The sequence below is a fragment of the Micromys minutus genome, assembly GCF_963924665.1.
Source record: "Micromys minutus genome assembly, chromosome: X".
Taxonomy (NCBI): Eukaryota; Metazoa; Chordata; class Mammalia; order Rodentia; family Muridae; genus Micromys; species Micromys minutus.
The window spans coordinates 112009775-112035062 of record NC_137970.1 but is presented as its reverse complement, the minus strand read 5'-3'; the positions used below and the strand labels follow the sequence as shown (position 1 = coordinate 112035062).

Sequence of the window (25288 nt, the reverse complement as noted above, 5' to 3'; positions counted from 1 at the left end):
TATTTTAAGTTATAACATTTATTTTCGATCCTCAAGAGATTCATCTTTATTTTTTAAATTGTATGTGTGGGGGCAGTGTGTGTGAGTGCAGGTGCCTCTGTAGGCCAAAAGTTACTCTGGAGTAGAGTTGGGTGCTGGGAATCAAACTCTGGTCCTCTGCGGGAGCTGTATTTATTCTTATCCACTGAGCCATCACTCCAGATCCTGTTTCTCTTTCTTCACTGTCCTAAGATTTCCTCAGAGAAGATGAGATGCGTGCATACTCTAGTGAGATACTTGGGGTCTAAATTCGAATACAGTCACTTACTGTGTGGCTCTAGACAAATGGTTTTAATTTTGGGTTTAGTTTCCTTGTCTGTAAGGTGGGGACAGTAGTGTTACATACTTTCTAAAGTAGTAGGGGACTGATAAGTTTTTCTATTACTGTAAATGGTGTCATGGTACACAGTAAAAGATGGGTAGACACTATCAGCTTCTTCACTTTAGAGCTCTCATATCATTTGAAGACTCAGTGAACTCATCAAAGTCCTTATCCTATAAAGAGGCTCCTATGCCTTCCTCAACCATAACTGCCTTCCCATAACCATGTGTTAACATACACACTAATAAGAGAGGTCACACATCATCTACCCCCACCGCCCCCCACACACACATCCTGAGCTTTCATGTAGTGCTTCAAAGGTAGTAAACTCTATTAGGACAGGTAGGTGCTTGGCAAATGGGTGTTAACTGAACTTATAGATGGGGAACTGTGGAATGTTGCAGCATTCTTAAGTACAGGTGATTAAAGGAAAAGAACGTTCAGTAGCTAAGTGTGCAGCTGATAGGCTAGTGCCCAGAACGCATCACTATTAGAACCTCCAATATAAGAAAAGCTTTCCTCAGACAAAGTTAATAGCTTTTCAGCCTATGTAGCGACGTGTCACGTGAGAGCTAATGCTACCTATATTGAAGGTCTGTGGAAAGAACTGGGACTACTTGAGCCCCGCCCCGTCCCTCCCCCCGGGGTCCCAGCCCCGGCGGCGGCAGCGGCCGCGGCGGAGGCCAAGGCAGAAGCGCCGGCGCCTGCGCTCTGCCGCCCACCAACCTCCAGTGGTTCTCAACTTCTCTCTGAAGATGGCGGACCCCACTTTTGCTGGTACCAGTAACAGCACATCTTTGCGGGGTCTACGTGAACGACTGGGTGAGTGCGGAGTGCGATGGAGCATGCCCCTTGGGGGACAGGGACCCTCCTGGCAGTGGGGTTGATGTAGCCCCAGGAACCAGCAGAGTAGCGTGGCTCTGCAACTTTTCTGCAGGGACTCCCCTCGTCTTGCCTGGTCTATGATCCCCCTCATCTCTCTGAACACCTTAGGGCAGGGGCAAAATGGATCAGAGGACCAGGGAATGAAGGAGAAGCCACTGACTGATGCTGTCAACGGTCCAAAGACCACTGCCTGGAGGGCAGGCACCACCAAACCCTGGCTCCAGCCATGGCTGAGTCGGGGACCAGTGACACCGGAGCAACTGCGGGAAAGCTCAGGGAGGAGTGGGCGCTGGCCCGAGCTGAGCACATCCACACTTCGGGGTGTCCCAGCCAGGATCAGAAAGTTTGGGTTTCCCCTGCATCCCAAGGTGTTGGCTTTTTCCAGGTCATGGTCAGGGGAGGAAGAAACTGGTCTTAGGGCTAAGAAAGTTGGGCAGACTTGACTCTGCAAAGTTAGCCTACTCGTGACTTTATCACTAAGCTGAACTGACTGAGAATCCGCACCTAGCAATACTTTTTCCTCAACAGGTCCTATAATCAAAACTTACTCTCTGGGGAGAAAAAAGGTTGGTGGGGTGTGTTAATCTTACCAATTTTGGCAGCACCTATTCAGGAAATTGTGTGAGGGGGCTAGTTCTTGCTGGTTGCTTTCTGCTTGCTGACAAGGCTAGTTTCCTCGGATATACCTGTGAATAAAATTATTTTGATTGCTATCGAAATCCTTAGGGAGTTTTAACATTGTCATTAAACATACATATATTCACTTAATGGGTTGTCTACGTATTTTAGTATGCTAATACTAAAGAAATACATCTATTTTAACAAATCACATTTTATGTTTTCTACACAATTGTTTTACATGAAAACCAAACAGGCAGATGAGCTTTAAAAACTGTGGAACTCAAGCTTTTCCCTCCTTGTTGGTTTAAATGCACACATGGTTTCTCAGTTCAGAGCACATTACTCAAAGACTGGGACCTACAAATGCAGGCAAAGCCACTAAGACCTAGACCCAGGTTATCAGTATTTTAGAGCTGGAGAAACCTGCTAGTTAGTCTAGCAGCCAGAATCCCAGAGCAGCTTCTACAGCTTGAAGGTGTGTTGCATTGGGCAGCCTGATTGCTATTTAGAAGGATGCAGTCGCCTGGGAAGGTGCTCTTCTCAAACAATGGCAGCCGGACACAAAGATCTCAGTAGTTTCCCACCAGCCTTTATCTTTCAGTGGATATTTGTTCTCTTGTTATCAGTTGTTCCCCCGGGGCAGAGAAAAACATTTAAAACTATGCATTCTTTTTTAGAGAACGGGTTGAGGAGAATGTGTGTTATTATACCATTAGAAAGTAATGTGTGCCACCAAAATATCAGTAGTAAAAGAAGGAGTAAGACAGAAGAATCTAATCTTTAAAATTAACTAGGTCATAGTTCATCTGAGCTGTTAGCGCTCTAAGACTTACAAGCAAATCCGTTTTCCGAAATGGTAAGCTCTCTATGGCAACAATTGCAGGGGCACATTCAAGATTACCCCTTAAAATGAATCCCAGGTAGCCCTTTCCCCATGCAAGCCAACATCCCAAATTCCATTCATTCTGGGAGCACTAGGGCAATCCCTTACTCTTACATCCTGATAGTTAATAACCAGACTTATGTGCATGACCTGGGGGCGCATTTGCTGTGCTTTTGCACAAAGGTAAAAACAGTGTTCTCCAAGCCATTGTCCAGGATTGTGGGGGAATTTTAGATACAACCACCCATGGAATTCAAGGTTCAGGAGTCCTCTATAATCCGTCTTAATGTACATCGTCTTGGTTTTTTTTTCTTCTTTCCCTCAATTTGCTTACCACTTTCCTGTGTGTTGACCGAAGACATATGTATTTGGTACAGTTTATTTTTATTTGCCTTACTTTATTTATTTTTTTTAAGTTGGATTGCCTTACTTTAAAAAAAAAAAAGTAAGCACTGGCTGTCCTAGCATCTTCATAATGCATCAGAATAGAGCCTTGGGGGTGCTGAGGGCTTGGGGGTGTGGTTCCATGGGGGAAGGGCACATTGCTTAGCATAATAGAGGACCTGGGTTCAATCCCAATCACCATTGAGAGAATAAAGACAATGAGCTACTTTTTAAACAGTGCTTGAGCCCGAAAGTGTCTTAGGCAGCTAGTGTGAATAAGCAGCCTAGAAAGTTACCCAGTGTGGGTAATTTATAATTATCTTGTAATATATATTTTTAAAGATTTATTTATTTTATGTATGTGAGTACACTGCAGCTGTCTTTAGGCACAACAGAAGAGGACGCCAAGATCCCATTACAGATGGTTGTGAGCCAACATGTGGTTGCTGGGAATTGAACTCAGGACTTCTGAAAGCAGACAGTGCTCTTAACCGCTGAGCCATCTCTCCAGCCCTATCTTGTAATATTTAACTCAATATCTGAGTATCTGCTTGTTAATACTTTGCTTCTAGATTTGGGTCCATAAATTCTTAATTTTTAAAAGATTTTTATTTTGTGTGTATGAATGCTTCTGCCTGCATGTATGTAAGAACACTGTCAGCATGCAGTGCCTATGGAGGCCAAAAGAGGGCATCAGGGCAGCATCATGGCCCATGAACTGTTGTTAATCCACTCCCTGGTCTTTACAGAAAACCGGAACCTTCGTCCTCTTCAAGAGCAGTGAATGTCCACACCCGAGTCACCTCTCCAGGCCAAATTCTTAACTTTTTATCTTGGCAAAACCTTTTTCCCTCAACTTTATACAAACTTTAAAAAAATACTTGGTTTGTAGTATCTTGTCTAACATATTTTATTATATGTTTTGCCTTTCAAGACAGGGTTTCTCTGTGTAACAGCCCTTGGTCATCCTGGACCTTGCTCTGTAGACCCAGGCTGGCCTTGAACTCAGAGGTCTACCAACCTCTGCCTCTCAAGCACTGGGATTAAAGGTGTGCCCTCATCTGACGTATTTTAAAAAGCCATCCATCACTAACTTCTCTACCTGTTTTTCTGCTTCTACTGCTAGTCACAGAATTGTCTTTACGTCGTCAAATACCATTCACTTTCAAGTCTTTATTAAAGCGTTGTTGAACATAAATAAGTTCTTAGCCCATCTTTTTGTTATTGACCAAGATTACACAGTAATGTTTTACATCATAGAAATGATCCAGTCTTTTACCATCAATGACAAATGGTTATGGATTGCTGTCCTCGTGTTGGCTGTTAATATCTCAGGCTTTTTACTTATCTCCTTGTGTTTTAGTTGCCATGGCTCAAGAACTAGCCGAAGAAAGGCGACAAAAACGTGGTATTGATTCTTCTGCAGTTACAAATAAGAAATCATCATGTATACCTGGTATACTTTCAATGATATTCTGATATGTCAGTGCTGTGGCTTTAAACTTTGATGACATACTAATGGGCAATTATTCTTTTGTAGTTTTAGATGGTTCTGTCCTTAAAAATGATGTCAAACAGCAACTAGCCAAAGAACGCAGAGAAGAACAGAAACGTCAGCAAGAAGGTATTCAGTTAGACAGTACCGTCTATATACAGCTCATATTTTTCTGACTTGGCTTTAGTCACTTTGCTTAGTTTACTTATATGCTAGATTATCTCGTTTTATTACCTAAGGTATTATATTTATTAAGTCAATTTACTAACCAACACCAAGAAGATCCCTGAAGAATCTGTGAGCCATTTATTTAATTGTTGAAGGGGATGGTTTAAGTTCTCGTCAGTAATGGGAAATTGAAGTCTGAGACTTTCTTTGACAGTTGTGGAAATAAGCAGAATAAGATTTCAGTAAAATGGGACTTGGTATAAATGAAAGCTTTCTCCAACTTGGGTCACACTTTACAACTATATGTATTTCTTCTTTGATCTAAATCAACTGATAAGTGCTCAAATTTATTCAAGTGGAATATTATAAGTGATTTTTTTCACAGTAGTGGGAGAGATAGTCATATGTTAGGAAGAACATTTTATGACTGCATAGGTATGAATCCTCTGGTTGCAGTTAGAAAATATGACTAGTGAAAGAAACAAGCTCTTCCATCAGTGGATAGACTTTGAAGTCTATTCATGTAACACAAGAAAACATATCTTCTTTCCTTAGAATTTTAGTTTGGATAGGTCAAGAGTCTTAGAGGCTTAGCAATGACACATCTTGAAAGTTCAGTGAACACCTTGTGAAAAGTGGTTCTTTAGTGTCCACATATGTTTACACATATATGAACTGTACATGCTATTTACTACACCAGGTTATGTTGTCTTAAGAATGATAAAGACATGGGGCTGGAGAGATGGCTCAGTGGTTAAGAGCGCTGACTGCTCTTCCAGAGGTCCTGAGTTCAATTCCCAGCAACCACATGGTGGCTCACAACCATCTGTAATGGGATCTGATGCCCTCTTCTGGTGTGTCTGAAGACAGCTACAGTGCACTCACATAAAAAAAATCTTTTTGAAGAAAAGAATGATAAGGAGACAAAGTAATATCTTTTCCTTCTATGTATGTAATGTGGAAAACTTTTCTTGGCTTTAACACCATGAAAATGTGCTTGGAACATTTCAGCCAACAAAGAGAAACAACTACTTGAGAAAGAACAGAAGGCGAAGCTGCAGTACGAAAAACAGTTGGAAGAAAAACACCGAAAGCTGAAGGAACAAAAGGAAAAGGACGAGCGACGACGAGCATCTGCAGAAGAAAAAAGAAAACAGAAGCAAGCGGAAGACAAAGTAGAGTCTCGTTAGAGTGTCCACTTAGCGGGAGTCATGTGCATCTGAAATATGGTTTAGCTCTTTTCTGTGTTTACTGACCCTGTCTAAAGGAAGGGAATCTCATCTTGTACTATTTTCTTCCATCTCCCTGACCCTCAGGCCAAGTCCTTAAACACTAACTTCAGGGAGGAAAGAGGAAGCTTGAAGGTCCAGACACTGAGCCCACATTGGCTTTCAGAATGGAACTCTCAGTGTACCTTGGTTTGGGTTTAGCTCAGAACTATTCTCTACTACCTGTCTAAAGACCCCAAACCCAGCACCCCACCTCTCTGACAGGTCCATCTAGCAGGCTGATTTCTCCTAACTTACCTGATCTTGTCATTCGTGGAGAGAGTATGAACCGTTATAGACAGCTTGAGAAGCTACAGACATAAACTGGGAAACAATACAGAGTGAGGAAGGGTCCCTGGTGCACATCAGTCCAAGACAGTTCCAGTGTAGGAAAGGAGGAAGTTGAGAGACAAAACACAGAAGGGAACAGAAGCAACTGTCAGTGTAGACAGAAAGGGAACCAGAGACATGGCAAGAAGGGAACAGAAGCAACTGTCAGTGTAGACAGAAAGGGAACCAGAGACATGGCAAGAAAAATAAAGACCAAAGGAATTGAACACCAAAGGACCAGTGGGGATAGGCACAGGCAAAGCCTCGTACACGGACGTTGTAAGGAAACTAATGTTTCCCTTAAGCCTAAGAGGAGTGGGGCAGGCTCTGTAAAGATGTTGTTATATAACAGTTGCTGTTAGGAAACAGAAAACCCCTAGCCCTAAAGTTGACTGTTTTTCCCACTGGAACATAGTCTATGGTATATTATAGCATAAGGATGATACACCCTTGAGTCAAGAACTCATTTCTAAACAGGTACTTGTTGTACCATACTATGCCGTGTGATTTGTGTGGCTGTTACCCTGACCAGTTCAGGTTGCAGGTGAGGCCAATTGAAACACATTGCTTGCCTTAAAAACAATTCTTTCTTAGCACCAGGATTTAAGCGTAATAGATAGGAACATAATAGATGAATAACTTTGACTTCTGGGTTTGTCACCTTTTCCTCTATATTTCCACAGAAGATAAGGCAATGACACAATATCCAAAATGATAAAACAAATGAGTAAGGGAATCAAGCACAAGTGAAAATTGAAAACACTAATTACTAGGCATGAAAGGACACCTGGGCTTTGCCCATTTGCTTTAGAACTTTGGCTCCAAGTTTTCTAGTGAGAAAATCGAGAAAGGAAGTGTGGTCCATTTCCTTGACATAGCAGCCAGAAAATAACAATGAGTAATTCAGGGATAGCATGGGTATTCACTGATGAAATTGAAACTTGTCTCAAAGTATTTTAAACTTTGACCTACTTGAAAAAGGAATGTAGTGATGGAGTTAGTCCCACAAATAATTGAAACCATGGCTTTAAATTGTGGTAATCTAATAACCAGATAAAAGGGTCTGGATTTTTTTTTTAATAGGAAAAATTTAAGGCTGTTGTTTCTCGTACAATGGAGCGATGCAATCGTATTGATCAACGACAGAAAAGGTGGTCGTGGGAGGGTGGTGTGATGAATAATGACAAATCTGGTAAGTATGATATAGTTAAATTTAAATTTGTTGGTGTCCATTTTCTACTGTTAGTTATTGGTAGAAGCTGTATGTAGCACAAGCTATTCTTTCTGTCCTAAATAAAAACATGATGCAGAGTAAACTTCTATCACCTGCCAAAGCAGAGCCAATCAGATTTTATAATGGATTTTAATTCATATACTCAACTTTATTTTAATTTACATTAAGCACAAGAATGATGAATACTTACATTATTTTTTGTTTTGTTTCGAATGAGCTAAGTCCAAGGCTGGAGGAATAGCTGTCAGAAAAGCACTTGCCTTTCAGGTTATAGGACCTGAGATGAGTTTGCTTCCAGAATCCACTTAAAAGTAATTCAGGTGTGGTAGTATAAACTCATAATTCTAGAACTGCAAAGGCAGCAGCTGACTTGTAACTCTTGACTCTATTATTCCTTGAAGTATGCCGATGGAAATCTTGCATGACTTAGTCACGTGACTAATGATGGTCATCACATTATCACTCCAAAGAATTTTCATTTGACACAGTAGTGTTAATGTTGACTTTATTTTACAAGACTCAAAGAAAAAGACTCCTTGTTTAAATGACGACTCCTCAGTGTCCTAAGCTAGAATATTTCAGACAAAATGGGAAGTATTCACACAAAGTTTCTCTTATAGTTCTGTTACTTTGTGACATCTATAGCAAATATAATTTTTTGGTTTTAAAATAGTCATAATTATCCATTATTTTTAGACATTATCATGGATAGTTTTATTAAAGGTTATATTTTGTTCAATTTAGGAAGATTGCTGTTGCCAAAATTAGATATTTTCCTTATCAACATTTTTATCAGTTTTGTTTTGTTTTGAGACAGGGTTTCTTTGTGTAGCCCAGGCTGGCCTAGAACTCACTCTGTAGACCAGGCTGGTCTCAAACTCACAGAGATCCTCCTGTCTCCTGAGTCCCTCCTGCCACCACCTGGCTAATAATTTTCATTATTTTCTAAGTAACTTTATTCTCACTTCAAACAAGATAATGAGCAAATAATTTTAAAGTTTGGAGTTGTCAGCTACATAATATTTGAAATTAAATAAATTCTTTGAAGCAAGATATAAAAAGATTTTTAACTGCTTAATAAAATGAATGAGTCACTCCTGAAATCTTAAGTAGTTTCTAGAAAAGTAATATTCCTTTGCACTGGATGTTTAGGTAAATCCGAAAATAAACGAAGCTCCTCTTTGAGCAAGAAAGACAACCAATTCCATCCCTGTGGTGATTTGCAGCACATGAACGACACGCCTAGTAAGTAGTTATTTCTAAGTATATGTCTTAAACACTGGTTTAAAGAAGTGTTCAGCTCAGCTTTATGCTTCTTAAAAAGTTGTTCAAGAGGAACTGGAAAGATGGCTTAGTGGTTTAGAACACTGGCTGCTCTTCCAGAGGTCCTGAGTTCAGTTCCCAGCAGCCACATGGTGGCTCACAACCATCTGTAATGGGATCTGATTCCCTCTTCTGGTGTGTCTGAAGACAGTTACAATGTGCTCACATATAATAAATAAATCTTTTTAAAAAAAGAAAAGTTGTTTAAGAAAAAATGCATATGAGTCACACACAAACTGAGCAAATTATACTTAGGACTCTCAATGTATATGCATCTATGCATGGCCCAAAAAGTAGTCAGAAGAGGGCTCATGGATCTCAAAAAGAATGAGGAAGGGGAGGGTTATATGGCAAGGTCTGGAGGGAAGAGAGGGGGGAAGAAATTATATAATTATCCTATGATCTCAAAAATGAAAAAAAAAACTCTTTAAAAACATTATTCAAGAAAGTGCAAGGATTATAGTAAGAGTAATAAAAAAATCTTATTTTTCCTTTCCACGTGGTGCAATTTTCCTGGCTTAGGTGCATGTGACCGGGAGTATAGAGTAAAGCTGCAGAAATGAATTACACAGTGCTAGTGTAAATAGATTTGTATCGAAGGACTATCGCTCATGACTCACTTTAAACGTATCATGAATTTTCATTTGGGAATTATACATTCCTGGCTCCGTTTTAAACAAAGCTCTACTCTGTTGCCTTCATTGTTTCCCTGCTGATTTTTGTACAAGAATCATAGTTGTTACTGAAATATTTCTTTAAGTTCTCTTTTATTTTTATATTTGTTTAGTGACTGTGTGTATGCATGTACATATATGTGTGTGTGGAGGTCAGAGGACAATTTGTGTGAGTCAGTTCTCTCTACCATGTGGGTTCCAGGGATTGAAAGCAAGTCCTTAGGCTGCTTAGTGGCAAAGTCTCCCATCACCCACCCCTGTCTTCATTGCTCTGCCTCTGTTTTATTGTTGTTTGTTTGTTTGTTTGTTTTTGACAGGATCTCACTCTGTAGCTCTGGCATAGTTTAGGATGGCCTTAACCTCATAGCAATCCTCCAGTCTCAGCTCCTGCCAGGCATCAGCTCATTTGCCTAGTTTTAAAGGGATTTCTTTCTGACAGCTTTTCTCCCCCTACCATATCCCTTTCATGTACCTCCTGTATTGTGTTATCCTATTCAAGTTTGCTTCTCTGATACTATGATGAAACACCGACCAAAAGCATCTTAGGGAAAAGAAGGGGTTTCTCATCACTGAAGGAAGCCAAGACAAGCAGGAACCATAAGGAAATACTGCTTCCTTGGCTTGTTCCCCTCTGGCTTGCTCACAGACATCTTTTTTTTTTTTAAGTAGTGAGTTCTTAGTTTATTTTCTACGACAATTTGAAGTTATTCATAGTTTTTAAAATTATTTTATTGGATATTCTCTGTATTTGCATTTCAAGTGTTATTCCCTTTGCCCACCCCTGTTCCCATCCCCCATCTCCCTCCCCTTGCTTCCATGAAGGTGCTCTCTCTCCCAACCACCCTCTCCACCTCAGTGCCCCTACACTGGGAAAATGTGACTTCACTGGACCTCGTCTCTCATTGATGTCAGAAAATGCTGTCCTCTGTTACATATGCACCTGGGGCCATGGGTCTCTCTATGTGCACCCATTGGTTGGTGTTCACATACATTTCTTATGGAGACCAAACCCTACATCAATCTGCAATCAAGAGAATGTCCCACAGACATGCATTCCCATAGGCTAGTCTGATGGAGGCAATTATTTAATGGAAGGTCCATCTTCCCAGGTGTTTCCAGTTTCTGTCAAGTTGACAATAAAAGGTAACCAGTATACATAATTCACCTTACTACAGAAGACTTTAGTGAATTGATTCCAGTTAAATCCTTTGAAAAGGAATGCAAGTTATGCTAGGGATCTTTATAAATATAAATATTATTGAAGCAAAATATTGATTAAAAAATCACTTTTAGCAAGAGAGTTTTGTTCAATCGCAGCTCATATTTGGGCAGTGAATTTTTGTCAGTGGACATGGCTGACTTATCTGTAGGAATGCATGTGAAAGTTGATTTGCTAGAGACAATGGTTTTCTCCACATGTAAGTTCTGTTATAGAGACATAGGGTGGTAAATAGTTCTGGTATATCCCGCCTTCCTTCCTTGGAGTTATTGTATTGCCTTTCCCCCTTCTTCAGCTGCCGAACAGTTTAGTGCAGTCGTAAGACAGTTCTATTAGTGATAATTCTTGCATTTGTGTGTGAAACTTCCAAATAAATGTTTGTGTCTGGCTTTATCATGTCCTGTTTTAATGCAGTTTTTAGTATGAATGAAAAATGTTCTTTGTTAATTCTATTGTAAAACAACCAAGTATGCAGTGTTTTAGATATTCATCTGAGATATTTACACTTGGCTTGGCAGTTAACATTCTTTTTGCTCTTGCAGAGGACCCAGGTTCGATTTTAGCACCCACATGGTGTAACTGACTGTAACTCCACTTGCAGGGAATCCAACACCTTTTACTGGCCTTTGAGGGTACTGGGCATGCATGCATGTGTATACACACACACACACAAAGGGGGAGACAAACACTCATGTGTAAAAGTATCTTTAATTTGCCTGGAGTAATTATTGTCTCTGAAGGTTACTGTTTCAGTCTACTAACCTAGACCTACTCCTGGAAGCTTCTAGCCTGTGTACAATCTTATGTAGGCCCAGAATGTTTCCAGCCTTGCTGCTGAATAAGCTCACCCCTTCCTAGTTCTTTCTGAACTCTGGCTGGCTGGTTTAACTCAGCTATTCTTTTCTTTTCTCTCTCTTACAACTTTATTTAAAAAAGAGTGATACATATACAGATTTTTAAAGGCACTATATGAATATTTTTTGTCAGTACTTAATTCTTTTAGAAGTTTGATAGCATGCATTGAAATCCCACTAGTTACCATAAGCATAAAGTAATATAGGACAGAACGTAACATGGAAACAGTTTTCTTGGTGAGTATAGATTAAGAATAATGATCTTTGAATACCAAAAATTGCCACAAGGCTGTATTCTTAGCTCTTGGGTTATTAATGGTTTAAGGTCCAAGTCTCTCAGAGTGTGGTATAACTCAGCTATTCTGGCTCTCTGATTCAATCTGGATTCTCTCCCAGCCTCTCCCGAATTGCTCTGCTTGGCCTCATACTGAGGTTAGCAATCTGTTCTAATCTTTTGTCTCCTCATCCTCTGGCTCACTGTCTTCACCTGTGTCTAGCTTGTTCTCTCTCTGAAACCTGTCTCTGTACAATTCTCCCTGTAAAATGTCCTCCTTCCTTCTTCTGCACTGCTCTCTTGTATCTTCCCTTTCCTCTCTCACGAGAGTTGGACACATCCTATTCTGTCAAATCTTTCTCTCATTTGTCACTTTGTCTGCCACTCAATTGAAGATCACTTTCAAACTTCGGTATTCCTTCTACAAACTAATTTTACTTTCCTCGCTTGGAATTACAAATGTATGCTAAGGACTAGGCAACATCACAACTAGGAACAGGATTTTTCAGTGAATAACACAATCTCAGTGTTCAAAGTGTGGTCAAAGTTCCTACAACACTCATGCACATAAAATAAAAATAAATCTTTTTGAAAACATGGTAGAGATTTTGAAATGCAATATGATAAGAATGTGTTGCTGCAAGTGTCCACTTCATAGGCTAGCTTATTTTCCTCTGTAGTAAACCACTGATATTACAGAAATTCTGTTGCTGTTGCTTCTATAATGCTGAATTTTCAATGTTCCAGTCTATGTGTAACATTCATCTTAACAATTCCTATTTTGTGTGAAATTCCTATAATTTCATAGTAAATAGTCACTTTTCTCTGTTCATACTGTGTATACAGAGTATTTTTACCTAGTCAAATTACTACCTTTATATGGAATTTACTGTGTCCTCATTCACTTATAGGCATGACCAAATATGTTTTCCACTATGTTACTGTACCAATGTTTACTAGTGGTGACCTAAAGTCTTCTGGTATGTTCTGTAAAGCATCAGCAAAAACATCAGCTGCACCAAAATTAGAAATAACACCAACAAACAAAGTAGAAACTCCTCTCAAGGGGGGTGTGGAAGAACCAGCAAAGGTAAATCTAGAAATCAAACCCAAAACAACAATTGAAGTACCCTCTCCAACAAAGTTGGAAAAACCATCTGAAGCTGATGTGGAAGTAAAACTCCAAAATATGGAGAACATCTCCAAAGATAAAGTGGACGTTTCCCCCAAGGAGGATATCAAAGTACCTATTGATGAGAACATGGCAAGGCACCATAAATCAAATGTTGAAGAACTCCCCTCAGTGAGTGTGAATACCTCTTCAAATGTTGAACCATCTCCCATGGTGAGCGAGGACTCATCCCCCACGCTGAGTACAGGTTCATCCTCCTTTGTGAGTGTGGAAATCTCTCCTGTTGTCAGCATGGATGCCTCACTCGAAACAAGCACAGACACCTCACCTGAACTAAGTATGGACTCAGGGAGTATGGAAGTGGCCTCAGAAGGAAAAACAGAAGCACCTCTTCAGGCCAGTGCAGACTCCCACCTTGAAGCAAGTGTGAAAGGACCACCTGAAGCGAATGTTGAAGGATCACCAAAGGTGAGTGTATAAGCACAGCCTAAGCAAGGGAGTGTGCAAAGCACAGCCCAGGCAAATGTTAAGGCATCACCCATGGTGATCGTGGTAACACTTTTGAGGGAATGGTGGAAGTTTCACCATAGGCAAGTGGGAAAATGCCTTCTAAGACATGAAGATATCTCCCAAAGCTAAAGGGACTCTCCAGAGATTTCTTGAATCAGGTAATGTGAGACGCTTCCATACTTTGAGGAAAAACGTTTTTGAAGAACATTCTGGATCATTCACTGAGGTTTTAAAATTGAATTGGATTTGAAATAGAAGATTTTTATAAAGATATATTTTTATTTATTTATTATATGAGTACACTGTATCTGTCTTCAGACACACCAGAAGAGGACATCAGATCCCATTACAGATGGTTATGAGCCACCATGTGGGTGCTGGGAATTGAACTCAGGACCTCTGGAAGAGCAATCTATGTTCCTAACCATTGAATCATCTCCTCAGCCCCCAAAGTAGATTTTAAAAATATATTTCTGTGATATACTTGCATTGTGTAGTATCTAAATTTTCATGAATTAAAAGAAAATTGGAGACTTTAGGAACCATGACGCTATTTTATGCAGAATATTTTCCTATGTAACTTTTTTTTCTGTTTTATTGAATTGGTATGTTCAGAACCCAGAAATGGACAAAAGTAACATTAACCTTACCACGAAGGAACAAACACCATGCCACATACCATGTTACAGATGGCCATCATCTCCCGCCCTTGGGAGTCACCTACCTTCTCCCTTAAAGGCTCTGTAAGTAACATATTAACCTTTTAAGAATTTTACCGAAACAAAGGTCACATCAGTATTTCCTACATGAAATAATACAGTATGTAATGTAAACAGTTGCAAATGGGAAAAACCAAGTAGCTTTACTTTGTCCGTTATAAAAATCTCCAGTTTAAAATTTCCTTGTAGTGTCAATGTATCGCATTGTATAAATTTATATACTGAAAGGTAATCCATACATATTTGTTACTTTTTCATGGCAGGCAGAGTCGAAAGATACGACCTCCATCTCCTCTACCAGTCTCATCAAGATTATCAACGAAGACTTCTTTGTCATATAAAATAACCCCAGTTCAGAATATCCTGTGTGTGCCAAATGCATTAGGTATAATAGCAACGAAAAAAGAAACCATCCAAAAGCATATGGTCAGAAAAGGTAAATTCTTTCCCCAAGGAATTTATTTTAGCAACACAGAAAATTTTAAAATATTTGAATCATCATAATTTTATTCCCTAGTTAATAGAATCTTGGGGAGTGATCTTTTGTTTAAAGAGAATTAACCAAGCCCTGGTCCCCTGAAATGCTTCTTCTGTGCTTGCTTATCCACACCTCTGTTGGAGATTTTTTTTTGGAACAATTATTAAAAGCATAAGATAATGAGAGGGTTGTTATATTATTCTTGTGGGCCCTTCCAGTTCAGATATTGGCTTGATCTTGGTGGGTTCACGTAGCTACCGGTGGATGAATATGTTCCATCAGATGTAGGCCAGTTTTCCATGTGCATACATGACTGGTGATATGTGCTAACTTGTGTTGTATCCACATTCCTAAAAGTACACGCTGTTACTTTGCCTATCACATGGGTTTTAAACATGCCAGTGCTACTTGGTCTCAAACATACTAGAGAATTTGGTTCTTAGGAGAAATTGCAGCGAATTTTCTATATCAAATGATCTTTTATTATGAATTAGTTATTCTTGATGTCTTAAAATTTTCATTTCTACATAGTTTATCTTATACAACAGAATTAGTTATATCAACTAAATACTATCACATGCCTGTGTTGAGCCAGACATGATGGTACTCAGGAGGCAGAGGCAGGTGCATCTATGAGTTTGTAGCTGCCTAATCTACTTACAGAGTTAGTTCGAGTATAGATAAAACAAAGAAAATTTCGAGATTCTGTCTGAAACTATACATATATGTAGATAGATAGCAAGATACACACACACACACACACACACACACACACACATATATATATATATTAGAGTTATAAAATATATTTGAAATATAGAGATATATTTAAGATGTATTTATATATTAAAATATGCCTTATTTTACTGATAATCTTGGCTTCTTTCATTACCTGCAGCTAGGTAATCACATGTATATAGAGAGTTATCAAAGTTTATGCAAAAAGCAATAAAAAATAATGTGAAAATTCCACACATATGCCAGATATGATCTGTTTGGTTGAGTATTTAATATTTTTACTCCTCATTTGGATCAGGCAAAAACTTTACTTCAGCATAATTTAATTTTTCCTCATAGAGTCCTTGATTGACCTGTCTCTAAATAGTTAAACCAAAGCAGAAACACCATTGCTTTTTGAATATTTGAATATGCACTTGTTTGAAAGAGACAGCTTGCTAATTCTGTTGTGAGGGAGGAGTTTGGGTTTGAACAATTAGCATTTGATTAATTCTGATCTGTGTGATGCTTTAAATAAGCTTGACCCATAGGAAATGGCACTATTAGGAGGTGTGGGCCTCCTTGGGGTTGGTATGGCCTTGCTGGTGTGTCACTGTATTGGTGGGTTTTGAGGTACTATGTTCAGGCTCTGCCCAGTAGGGAGACACCCTCCTCCTGGCTGCCCATGAGAAAATCTCCTGGCTGTAGCACTGTCATGATGTAGAACTCTCAGCTTCTGCACCATGCCTGTCTGGACACTGCCGTGCTCCTGCCATGAACCTCTCTGAACCTGTAAGCCAGCCCCAATGAAACGTTGTCCTAATAAGAGTTACTTTGGTCATGGTGTCTCTTCACGTAATGGAAACCCTAAGACAATCTGTGTTCATATACTTTATAATGTTGGGTGGGTCTCATTTACTTTTTTGTGCGATTGAAAGGAAATAGACCCTCTAATCCACTGTTTTACATGTTTCTTTAAAATAGAATCTGGTAATAAAAGTATGGCAAGCGGTGAAGTGGTCAAGAAATCTTTGGTACAGGTACACTCTGCTGCTTATGAACAAAAAGGCAAAAAGGAGGAAGAAAGAATCCAAAAAGAAGAGACAAAGCAAAGGTCAGTACACAATAAAGGGAGTAAGTATAGAGTGATGAGAGAGAAAGAGGGGGGAGAATGAAAGCAAGAAAGAAAGGAAAGGAAAGACAGACAGACAGACAGAAAAAAGAAAGAAAGAAAGAAAGAAAGAAAGAAAGAAAGACAAAAAGAGAAAGAAGAGAAAAGAAAAGAAAAGAAAAGAAAAGAAAAGAAAAGAAAAGAAAAGAAAAGAAAAGAAACAGAATGGTGGTGGTACACACCTTTAATTTCAGCACTCAGGAGTCAGAGGCAGAGGCAGGTGGATCTCTGTGTTTGAGGCCAGTCTGGTCTACATAGTTAGTTCCAGGCCAGCCAGCGCTACACAGAGAAACCCTGTCTCAAAAATATAACAAAAATAGGGGGAGAAAGTGAGAAAGGGGAGGAAGTAAAAGTAGTAGTGCAAGAAGAAGAAGAAGAAGAAAGGAAAAAAGAAAAGAACAAGAGACAAAAGAGAAATCAAAAATGGAAACCAGTTAGAAAGGTACCAGACTGAATAGAAACACATCCTTTTCAGTCACCATACACACTGCACCTTTAAAGTGTGGTAGGACAGTGTAACAAGAAACCAAAATCATGTCCAGGATTCCATCTCAGCAGCAGTACCTAGATGATCACATAGCATTTCTGTTCACCTTCATGGAAAGGACAAAAAGACAGGGATAGGGGTTGGGTGAGGAGACAGAGACAGAAATATACAGACAGATATTGAGATATAATTGAGATTGATGTTTATGTTGCCAGGGTCTCATTTAGTCAATGAGTTACTCCTAGAAGGTGGTTCCACTGGCAAGGAATTTCAAGTTCAGCTATGTTCACTTTAACTTGAAATTTTCTTGCTCTTCTACCTTGAGATCAGTTTATGTTGTATCTTGTACTATAAATCCCTGTCCACTGAGTATACAAAATATCTAGAGTACTGGTTATTTCTAAAAAGTGATTTTTAAGGTACAGTTGCTTGGGAAAAAAGGATATTTTGAACAGCCAAAAAAAAAAAAAAAAATAGAACTTGAAAATTATTAGTCCTTGTCTTATGAAAACAGATAATGTAGCACTTGAAAGCATTGAATACTGGCACACAATTAGATCCTCCTCCAGATTACCTGTCATCCGCAGCTGATATTGGTGTGTTCACATCTCAAGAAGACATTAAAGACTCTGTCTCTATAATAATTAAAGGCTGACTATTTTTCTTTTGCGTATGTGTGTAAAGTAGTCTGGTGCTTATTAGAAATCCTTTGGTATGCCCAAAGATCTGCTTCCCTCATTTATAAAGGGTGACACTATATAAATCTTGGATAGTAAGAACCCAGAAAATATAGCAAATCTGCCGTATATGTAAACTGTATTACTAAACGCAAGCACTTTCACTATAAATGCTTAAATAGTACTGCAAGCTATATATATTAGCAGCTAAAACAAATTACTAAAGTTATTTTAATACTCTCAGCATTGCTAGGAAATCAGAAGGTATGGCAGAGAACCTGGATGAAATCCCAGCAGAAGAATCCTCACAACACAAGGATGAGCCACAAGAGAAATTTCCAACAAAGACACTTCTTGAGTTATCAGAAGACCAGAAGGAACAGCTACAGGTTTGTGACCTTGACACTTTAGCTGCACAGGGAGCCAGTTTAGAAAGTGCATTTTGCAATAGAAAGTAGTGGTCTGGAGCACTGAGCAGACACAGCATTCTCTGGCTGCGGTTTTACATTATGGTGTCCAAAAACCACATTGCCATAGCCTAGTTTATATTTTGAGCTTTAGTATATCATTCATCAGAACTAGTTGCATGTAAGCTCCTTAAAAACTTGTATACCTTGGCAGGAAACTTTTATGCATTTTTCCCATAGCTTTTAAGAAATGTAAGAAAGTTAACTCCTTGAAACTTGAAAACAGGTACTTTTAAAGCAGTAGTTCTTTTTCTTACCTTTTTTTAAAAAAAAAATTTCTTTATCTTATATATATATATATATACACTGTAACTGTCTTCAGACATACCAGAAGAGGGCATCAGATCCCATTACAGATGATTTTGAGCCACCATGTGGTTGCTGGGATTTGAACTCAGGACCTCTGGAAGAGCAGTCAGTGCTCTTAACCTCTGAGCCATCTCTCCAGCCCAGAGCAGTGGTCCTTAACCTGAGGGTTGTAAGGACTTTGAAGGGTGGAACAACCCTTCCACGGGGTCTTCTATCAGATATTCTGCATGGAAGATCTTTACATTACAGTTCACAACAGCAAAATGACAGTTATGAAGTAGCAATGAAATAATGTTATGGTTGGGGGTCACCACAACATGGGGAACTGTACGAAAGGGTCACAGCATTTAGAAAGGTTAAGAACTGCTTTATATTAAGGTGGGCAGATGTTCAAAAGGGTAATTTTGATGCCCGAAACATTTCAGATCACATTAACTTCAATCTGTGCTTTTTAACAAGACTTTGAAAATGGATAATAAATGCCTACTGGCTTGCAACTAAAATTTTCTTGTCATTCAGATATAATGAATTTAGTGATTATTTTTGCACACATTTTTTAGAAAGGCGACAGTGCCATGATGAAATCTCAGGACAGTGCTGAACAGAGAAAGAAGGAACAGGAAAAAATTATGCTACGGAATTGGCAAGAAAGATTAGAGAGGAAAAAGGTAATTTTCTGTTTCATGTGCTTTGTGTTAATTAATGTTGGGTACAGGTCATGACATTTTTCCTGAAATCCTGAATCCAGTGTGCCCCCTGTAGTTTATCCAAAGGAGCTGGCTTCTGTACAAAAGGCTGTCCTTTTATTGGTGGTACTTGTGCCTCATGGCTAGCAATATAACAATATCTCAATATACAAACCTGTAGGATCAATGTTCTTTTTAACAAGATGATTCTAGGCTGACAGAGGTTAATGGAAGTTAGAGTTTCTTCTAAATTGGGCTAGATATGCTTTACATATGGTGGGAAGAAGTGGAGGCCCCTTTGAAAGCCCAGGGTTTGGATTGTTTATAAGGTAGGGCCCTCATGTGATGCAACTCAGTGCTTGAGCTGGGGTACTGCAAGGTCTCTGTCATTCCAAGGCAGCGAGCAAGCCAGAACTGTCCTCACCTTCTGCAGTTGAGAGAATTCCTACCCCTCCCTAGAGAACGTCCTTCTTCTGTCTTCTGTTGCTTTAGGAACAAGATCTCCTGGAATCACAGCATCACTGAAGTGCATTGCTTTCATTAATGGCAGATGCAGCCATACTCTAAGAGTTCTAATTGGTTTGCAATGATACATGTTTAGTCCAGCATGCGTTTCCCTGTGTGGGAAAGGGCAACACGGGATTGCCACTGAGGTGTTTGTGTTGTGATAGTAAGAACAGCTTCAGCCATTCCCAGCATTTTGTACATGAAACAAGAACGAAAAGAAGAACCCAGCTGCGTCATTAAGTCTGTGGTGTGGGACAGTGACAGGCATTGCCTGCTATACATACAGTGGGGTAATCAATTCTTCAGGGACGCTGTCATTCCTTTTTTAAACAATTTTATTTAAAAAAAACAGAGATAAATGTACAGATTTTAAAAGCATTTTTGCATAAAAGTATATAAATATTTTTGTCAGTACTTGATTTTTTTAAAGGTTTGACAGTGTGCTCTGAAATCTTACTATTTACAATGATCATAAAGTACATGTAAAACAAAAGGTAGGATGAAAATAGTCAAAGTTTTCTTGGTGTGTGAAGGTTAAACATAATGATTTTTAAATACCAAGGATTGCCACAAGGCTGCATTCTTAGCTCTTGAATTATTAATGATTTAAGGTTTAGGTGTACCCCCTCTGAGTGGGTGCTGTACACTTGTTGTTGGTTTTTTCCCCCCTATGGACTGAGGCTTCCATCTTTTGCCCTTTTTTTTTTTCTTGAGCTTCACACAGTCTGTGAGTTGTTCCTGGGGTGTTCAGAGCTTTCTGGGGTTAGCATCCCAATATCAGTGACTGCATATTATGTCTGTCCTTTTGTGACTGGGTTACCTCACTCAGGATGATATTCTCTAGATACATCCATTTTCCTAGGAATTTCATAAAGTCATTGTTTCTTTTTTTACATAATTAATTTCACTTTATTTCATTTTTTCTCTCTTACAACTTTATTTTTAAAAAAGAGGGGTACACACACAGATTTTTTAAAGGCCTTTTGGCATAACACCATATGAATATTTTTTGTCAGTACCTAAAAAGTCAGTCCCTAATAGCTAAGTAGTACCTTTTTTAAAAAAATAAATCAATCTCTTTCACATGTACATTTTTATTTCCCTTTAAACAGAGGGTTGAGGAAATAATGAAGCGGACAAGGAAGACAGATGTGAACACCTCTAAGGTAGTCTCCACTCACCTGAGTGGATGTGACTTCCTCTTGCTTCCTGCTCCTGGTGGCTCTTCATTCTTATCAGGCTGCTGGTGATGAGGCACAGTGTCACATCTGTATGTCACTGTCCTTGAAAACCTAGAGTTTGCTTGTGTAACTCTAGTTTGCTTTCAAGTTCTCTTGTGTGAAATGCCTGCTTAGGTCTCCTTGCCTAAAACTTTGGATCCGTTGGTCTTTCTCCTACGTTTTTAATAGCTCCCGAATGTTCTAAACCCCACTTTTGTGGTTGCTGCTGCTACCACCACAGTTGTTAGCATCAGAACCGCCCCCTACAGAGAAGTGCTTTGAGTCACCACCTCCCATCTCCTTCTACTCTTTTACCCTGGCTTCACTAGCATTCTAAACAGAGGATGAATGTGAGGTGAGGACTGGAGGCCTTACCTGCACTCTTGTTTAAGAAACCATTCATTTTTAAGTCTCCCCCTAGCTGAAGAAAATTAAGGCCACCTGCCTGTCATGAGGCCAGTCAAGAAGATTGATAATTATTTTTTTTACCTTTTATTTGAAATGCCAAATATTGTCCATCAATATAATCTTTTCTTCTTTAAGATTCTAGACCAGGATGATTAAATACTTATAATCATAACTTTCTCTGCTAACCATAGGCTTCAGAAATATCTTCTTCATCCGAAGATGAGGCTGATGATGAAGACGAAACAGAAAGTGAAGGTTCTTTTGAGATGTTTCCATCAGGTTTGCTTGTCCCTCATGGTTGCACACATGAGCAAACACTGATACTACCCAAAATGGATTGGCTTTAAGAAACCTGCTGAAAATGCAGACAGAGCATAGTGCTTAGAGCCCCTGGGTCTGCTTTTGAATGAGAAGAGAGCTGGAGGCAGTAAGAAACATGTGAAATCAACCCAGCAGAATCGGCTAGGTGGGGGAGACTGGCGGTCAAGGGTAGGAAGCAAGGCTGACCTTTGGCACATCGGCCCTTATTGGTAAAGAAAAGAGGACATTCCTTAAAGATGTGTTCCCTATAATCACCAGTGAATTAAGAGCCAGGCAAATGAATGCACATGCTGGGCAGCCCTCATGTGGTCTGGCATGTTGAGACTGCTCAGGCTAAGGCTGGGCGTCTTTGCCCAGACTAATGCTTGTCTGGGCTTTATCACCTCAGGCTGGGACCCCCCATCCTATCACACCAGGGTCAGAGGTTTTGGTTTCTCTTATCTTTGTTGTTAAAGTCCCAGCTTTCATGGTCTTTTTCTCCTCTCCAGGAAGAAAAATGTCATCCATGAAACTCAAAAAGTTTCACAAATATGCCAAGATAAAGCCTCAAAAGCTAGTGTTCTTGCAAGCAGGAACTGGCGAGGTTGATGTGGAGAAAAATGTATATTTTAATGGGATCATGAACGATGTCAAACAAAAAGATCCCAAATACTTTATAACAGTTCAAGGAAAAAGCTCAAAGTAAGTCTCTTAGCACCTTATTCATCCAAACACGTAGGAAAAGTATAAATGACATTCTTAGAATGCTGAACAACATTTATTACTGATTAAACACTTAGTTTGCATACACCAAACACGTCAGGCACCCGACTAAACGGAAATAAAATAATGCCCACAGCAACCTCTCTGGGCCAAGATCACCCCCATCTTTTAGAGACAATGAAACTGAAATACATGAAGGCTTTGGACATTTATTTGCCAAATTCAATTTCAAAAATAATTCTGACGTCAAGTTATCTGTGTTTGCATGATAAATGTGGATTCATTGATTTAGTGTATGAAACAGACACTCTCTTCATCTTCACTGCTCCTCAGAGATTGACAGTCATATGCTTCTTTCCCAGATTAGTAAGCAGGCTCAGTGGTTTAGTCGGGAGAGTAGGAATTGGTTGATGAAAATGAACCCTGCTCAGATGACAGTCTGAAAGATTATAAAGCTCTTAGGCCCACTAGAAGATATAAATGTCGGCGAAGAGGCTGGGTTCTGGAAACAGTGGCCAAGGGCTCTCACATTCGACTCTTCCACCAGTTCTCTAGTTGCCTCTTACCATCTGTGTGCTCGGCTGAGTTTAAGAAAGGCAACAAGAAGCTAGAAAGACTGTCCAGTGGGTAAGAGCACTTATTATGCAAGCATAAGGACCTGAGTTCAGATCCCAGCATCCACACAAAGATCCAGATGTGGCCACATGCCCCCATCTGTAGCCTCAGCTATGGGATCGGAGAAATAGGGAAAGAAGGGTCCCTAAGGCCTTTTGGCGGCCAGTTTAGCGTCAGGTTCAGTGAGAAGAGAAAGGAATGAGGTAGAAAGTGATAGAGCAAAGCATCAAGAATCCCCTTTGGCATTTTTAGCACACATGCACGCTTACACACACACATGCATACACATACACATGGTTCCTGGGTTTGGCATGTTCAGTTGCTCTTGTGCCCTGGTGTCTGTCTCCAGGATATCTAGGATACAATTTGAATGACACTGTGTCCTGTGACCTACAGGGTCCCTTCTGACCCTTCTCATTCTAGTGTGTGGAAAGGTGATTTATTCTATCCAAGGCACTTCTCAGAATTTAAATGATAAATCTCCTTTCATGGCTTTGGAATAATCAGGATTCTAACCACAATATTTCATTCCAGGATATCAACTAGAAAACTACCTACCCGCCCAATAAGAAGCAGAAAAATAAAGGAAGGCAGCCACGCTATTCGTCCTACTCAAAGTGTCACCACCAATCATGAGTGGGTTTGTGACAAGATTATAGACCTTAGTCACACTACCACTGAATCACCTGTCCAAAAGATCACTCCTGGTTCCATCAAACAAAGTTCAATGGATTCTAAGATATCTTGCCAAAGTCTTCAGGCACATTTGGACCATAAGAAAAGAGCCAAACCTGTTTCTGCCCCTTTAACCAAGGTTTTGTCCCACCTTCACATAACTGGAAGAGCAACTAATCTTGAACGTCCCTTTGCTTCCAGCCATTCCATACTGGCATTTGGAGGAGAGGTAGAAGAGAGTGGTGAGTCTGTGGGCATCATCTAGAAAAACTTTCCATTAAGTTAGATTTGGGAGAACTCGTGACTTTCTAATAATTCCTATGCCCCGCATCTCCTGCCCCATATAAGTCCGTCTCAAGATCTGGCTTTCTCTGAGCTCTTGCTCCTCTGCCTGCCAGATAAGTACAGTGGAGGACAGAGAGCGATCCTTACAATTTATCTTTTGTCCTGTGCTGTTGTTTTTCTCTTAAAGAGTTTTTCAGCCAGGTGGTGGTGGTGCACACCTTTAATCTCAGCACTTAGGAGGCAGAGGCAGGTGGATCCCTGAGTTCAAGTCCAGCCTGATTTACAGATCAAGTTCCAGGAAAGCCAGGGCTATGCAGAGAAACCCTACCTCAAAAAAAAAAAAAAAGCTGTCAGGGCTAGGAAGATGGTTGTCAGGCAGCCTTTAGGGCCTGAGTTTAATGCCCAGCACCTATGTAAAAAGCCAGGTGTAATCTCAGCACGGGAAAAGCAGAGACAGCAGGATCCCTAAAGTTTGCCAGTGTAAGTGGAGTCAGCCCCAGATTCAGTGAGGCCATTATTTATTTATTTATGTATTTATTTATCTTTAAAGATTTATTTTTGTCATGTTTATAAGTACAGTGTAGCTGTCCTCAGACACACCAGAAGAAGAAGGCATCAAATCCCATTACAGATGGTTGTGAGCCACCATGTGGTTGCTGGGAATTGAACTCAGGACCTCTGGAAGAGCAGTCAGTGCTCTTAACCACTGAGCCGTCTCTCCAGCAACCTATTTTTTTAAAACAGCCAATAGAAGAAGGCACTGGACATCTAACTCTGGCCTTCACATTCATCAGGACATAGCATGCTTACCCACCTACCCCTCCCTGACAAAACACCTCCTCTTGTCAAAAGCAGTGTGGTCTCTTTGGGCATTGAGAAAAGAGCACCAGGGTGTCAGAATGTGAAAAGGGCCCAATAGTCACCCTAAAGGGAGGCCAGGGGTGAGTTCCTATGACATCATAAGCACCTAATCTTTTTTTTTTCTTTACTTTTCTTCCCTGGTTAGATGTGTAAATCCTGTGGGGCCTTGAGGATTGATCATCTTCAACTCTATAAAACTCCCAAGACCAAGACTCAAAATTGTCTCCTTTATACTTGAAGCTGGCAAAAGAAACACCTGTCGCCCCCCCCCCCAAAAAAAGAAAGGAAAACAAAATATACACACACAAAAAAAAAACCCAAAAAACAAACAAACAAAAAAAAACCTGCATTCAATGGTCACCTTGAGA

The 25288-nt window shown here is 39.8% G+C and overlaps 1 protein-coding gene across 2 annotated transcripts; it reads left to right on the top strand.

Moving 5' to 3' along the window:
* Window positions 1–1077: 1077 nt before the first annotated feature.
* MAP7D3 (MAP7 domain containing 3) lies at window positions 1078–25288 on the top strand. Of its 2 annotated transcripts, XM_080910396.1 has the most exons (17): window positions 1078–1183; window positions 4498–4590; window positions 4675–4758; window positions 5809–5972; window positions 7479–7587; window positions 8782–8874; window positions 12885–13573; window positions 14231–14358; window positions 14598–14770; window positions 16514–16643; window positions 18109–18253; window positions 19201–19308; window positions 20946–20999; window positions 21653–21740; window positions 22271–22463; window positions 23634–24016; window positions 25066–25288. In XM_080910396.1, the coding sequence occupies exons 1-17, from the start codon at window positions 1117–1119 to the stop codon at window positions 25071–25073; spliced, it is 2709 nt and encodes a 902-aa protein (XP_080766522.1). In that variant the 5' UTR covers window positions 1078–1116; the 3' UTR covers window positions 25074–25288. The 2 variants fall into 2 exon arrangements, with proteins under 2 accessions (XP_080766522.1, XP_080766523.1); XM_080910397.1 differs by lacking the exon at window positions 20946–20999.

Bases quoted from the DNA above. Each gene is read 5' to 3' on its own strand.
- MAP7D3 (XM_080910396.1), top strand. From the start codon at position 1,117: ATGGCGGACCCCACTTTTGCTGGTACCAGTAACAGCACATCTTTGCGG. The intron at 4,759-5,808 runs GTATTCAGTTAG...GGAACATTTCAG, and splicing joins ACAGAAACGTCAGCAAGAAG to CCAACAAAGAGAAACAACTA. The intron at 22,464-23,633 runs GTAAGTCTCTTA...ATTTCATTCCAG, and splicing joins GTTCAAGGAAAAAGCTCAAA to GATATCAACTAGAAAACTAC.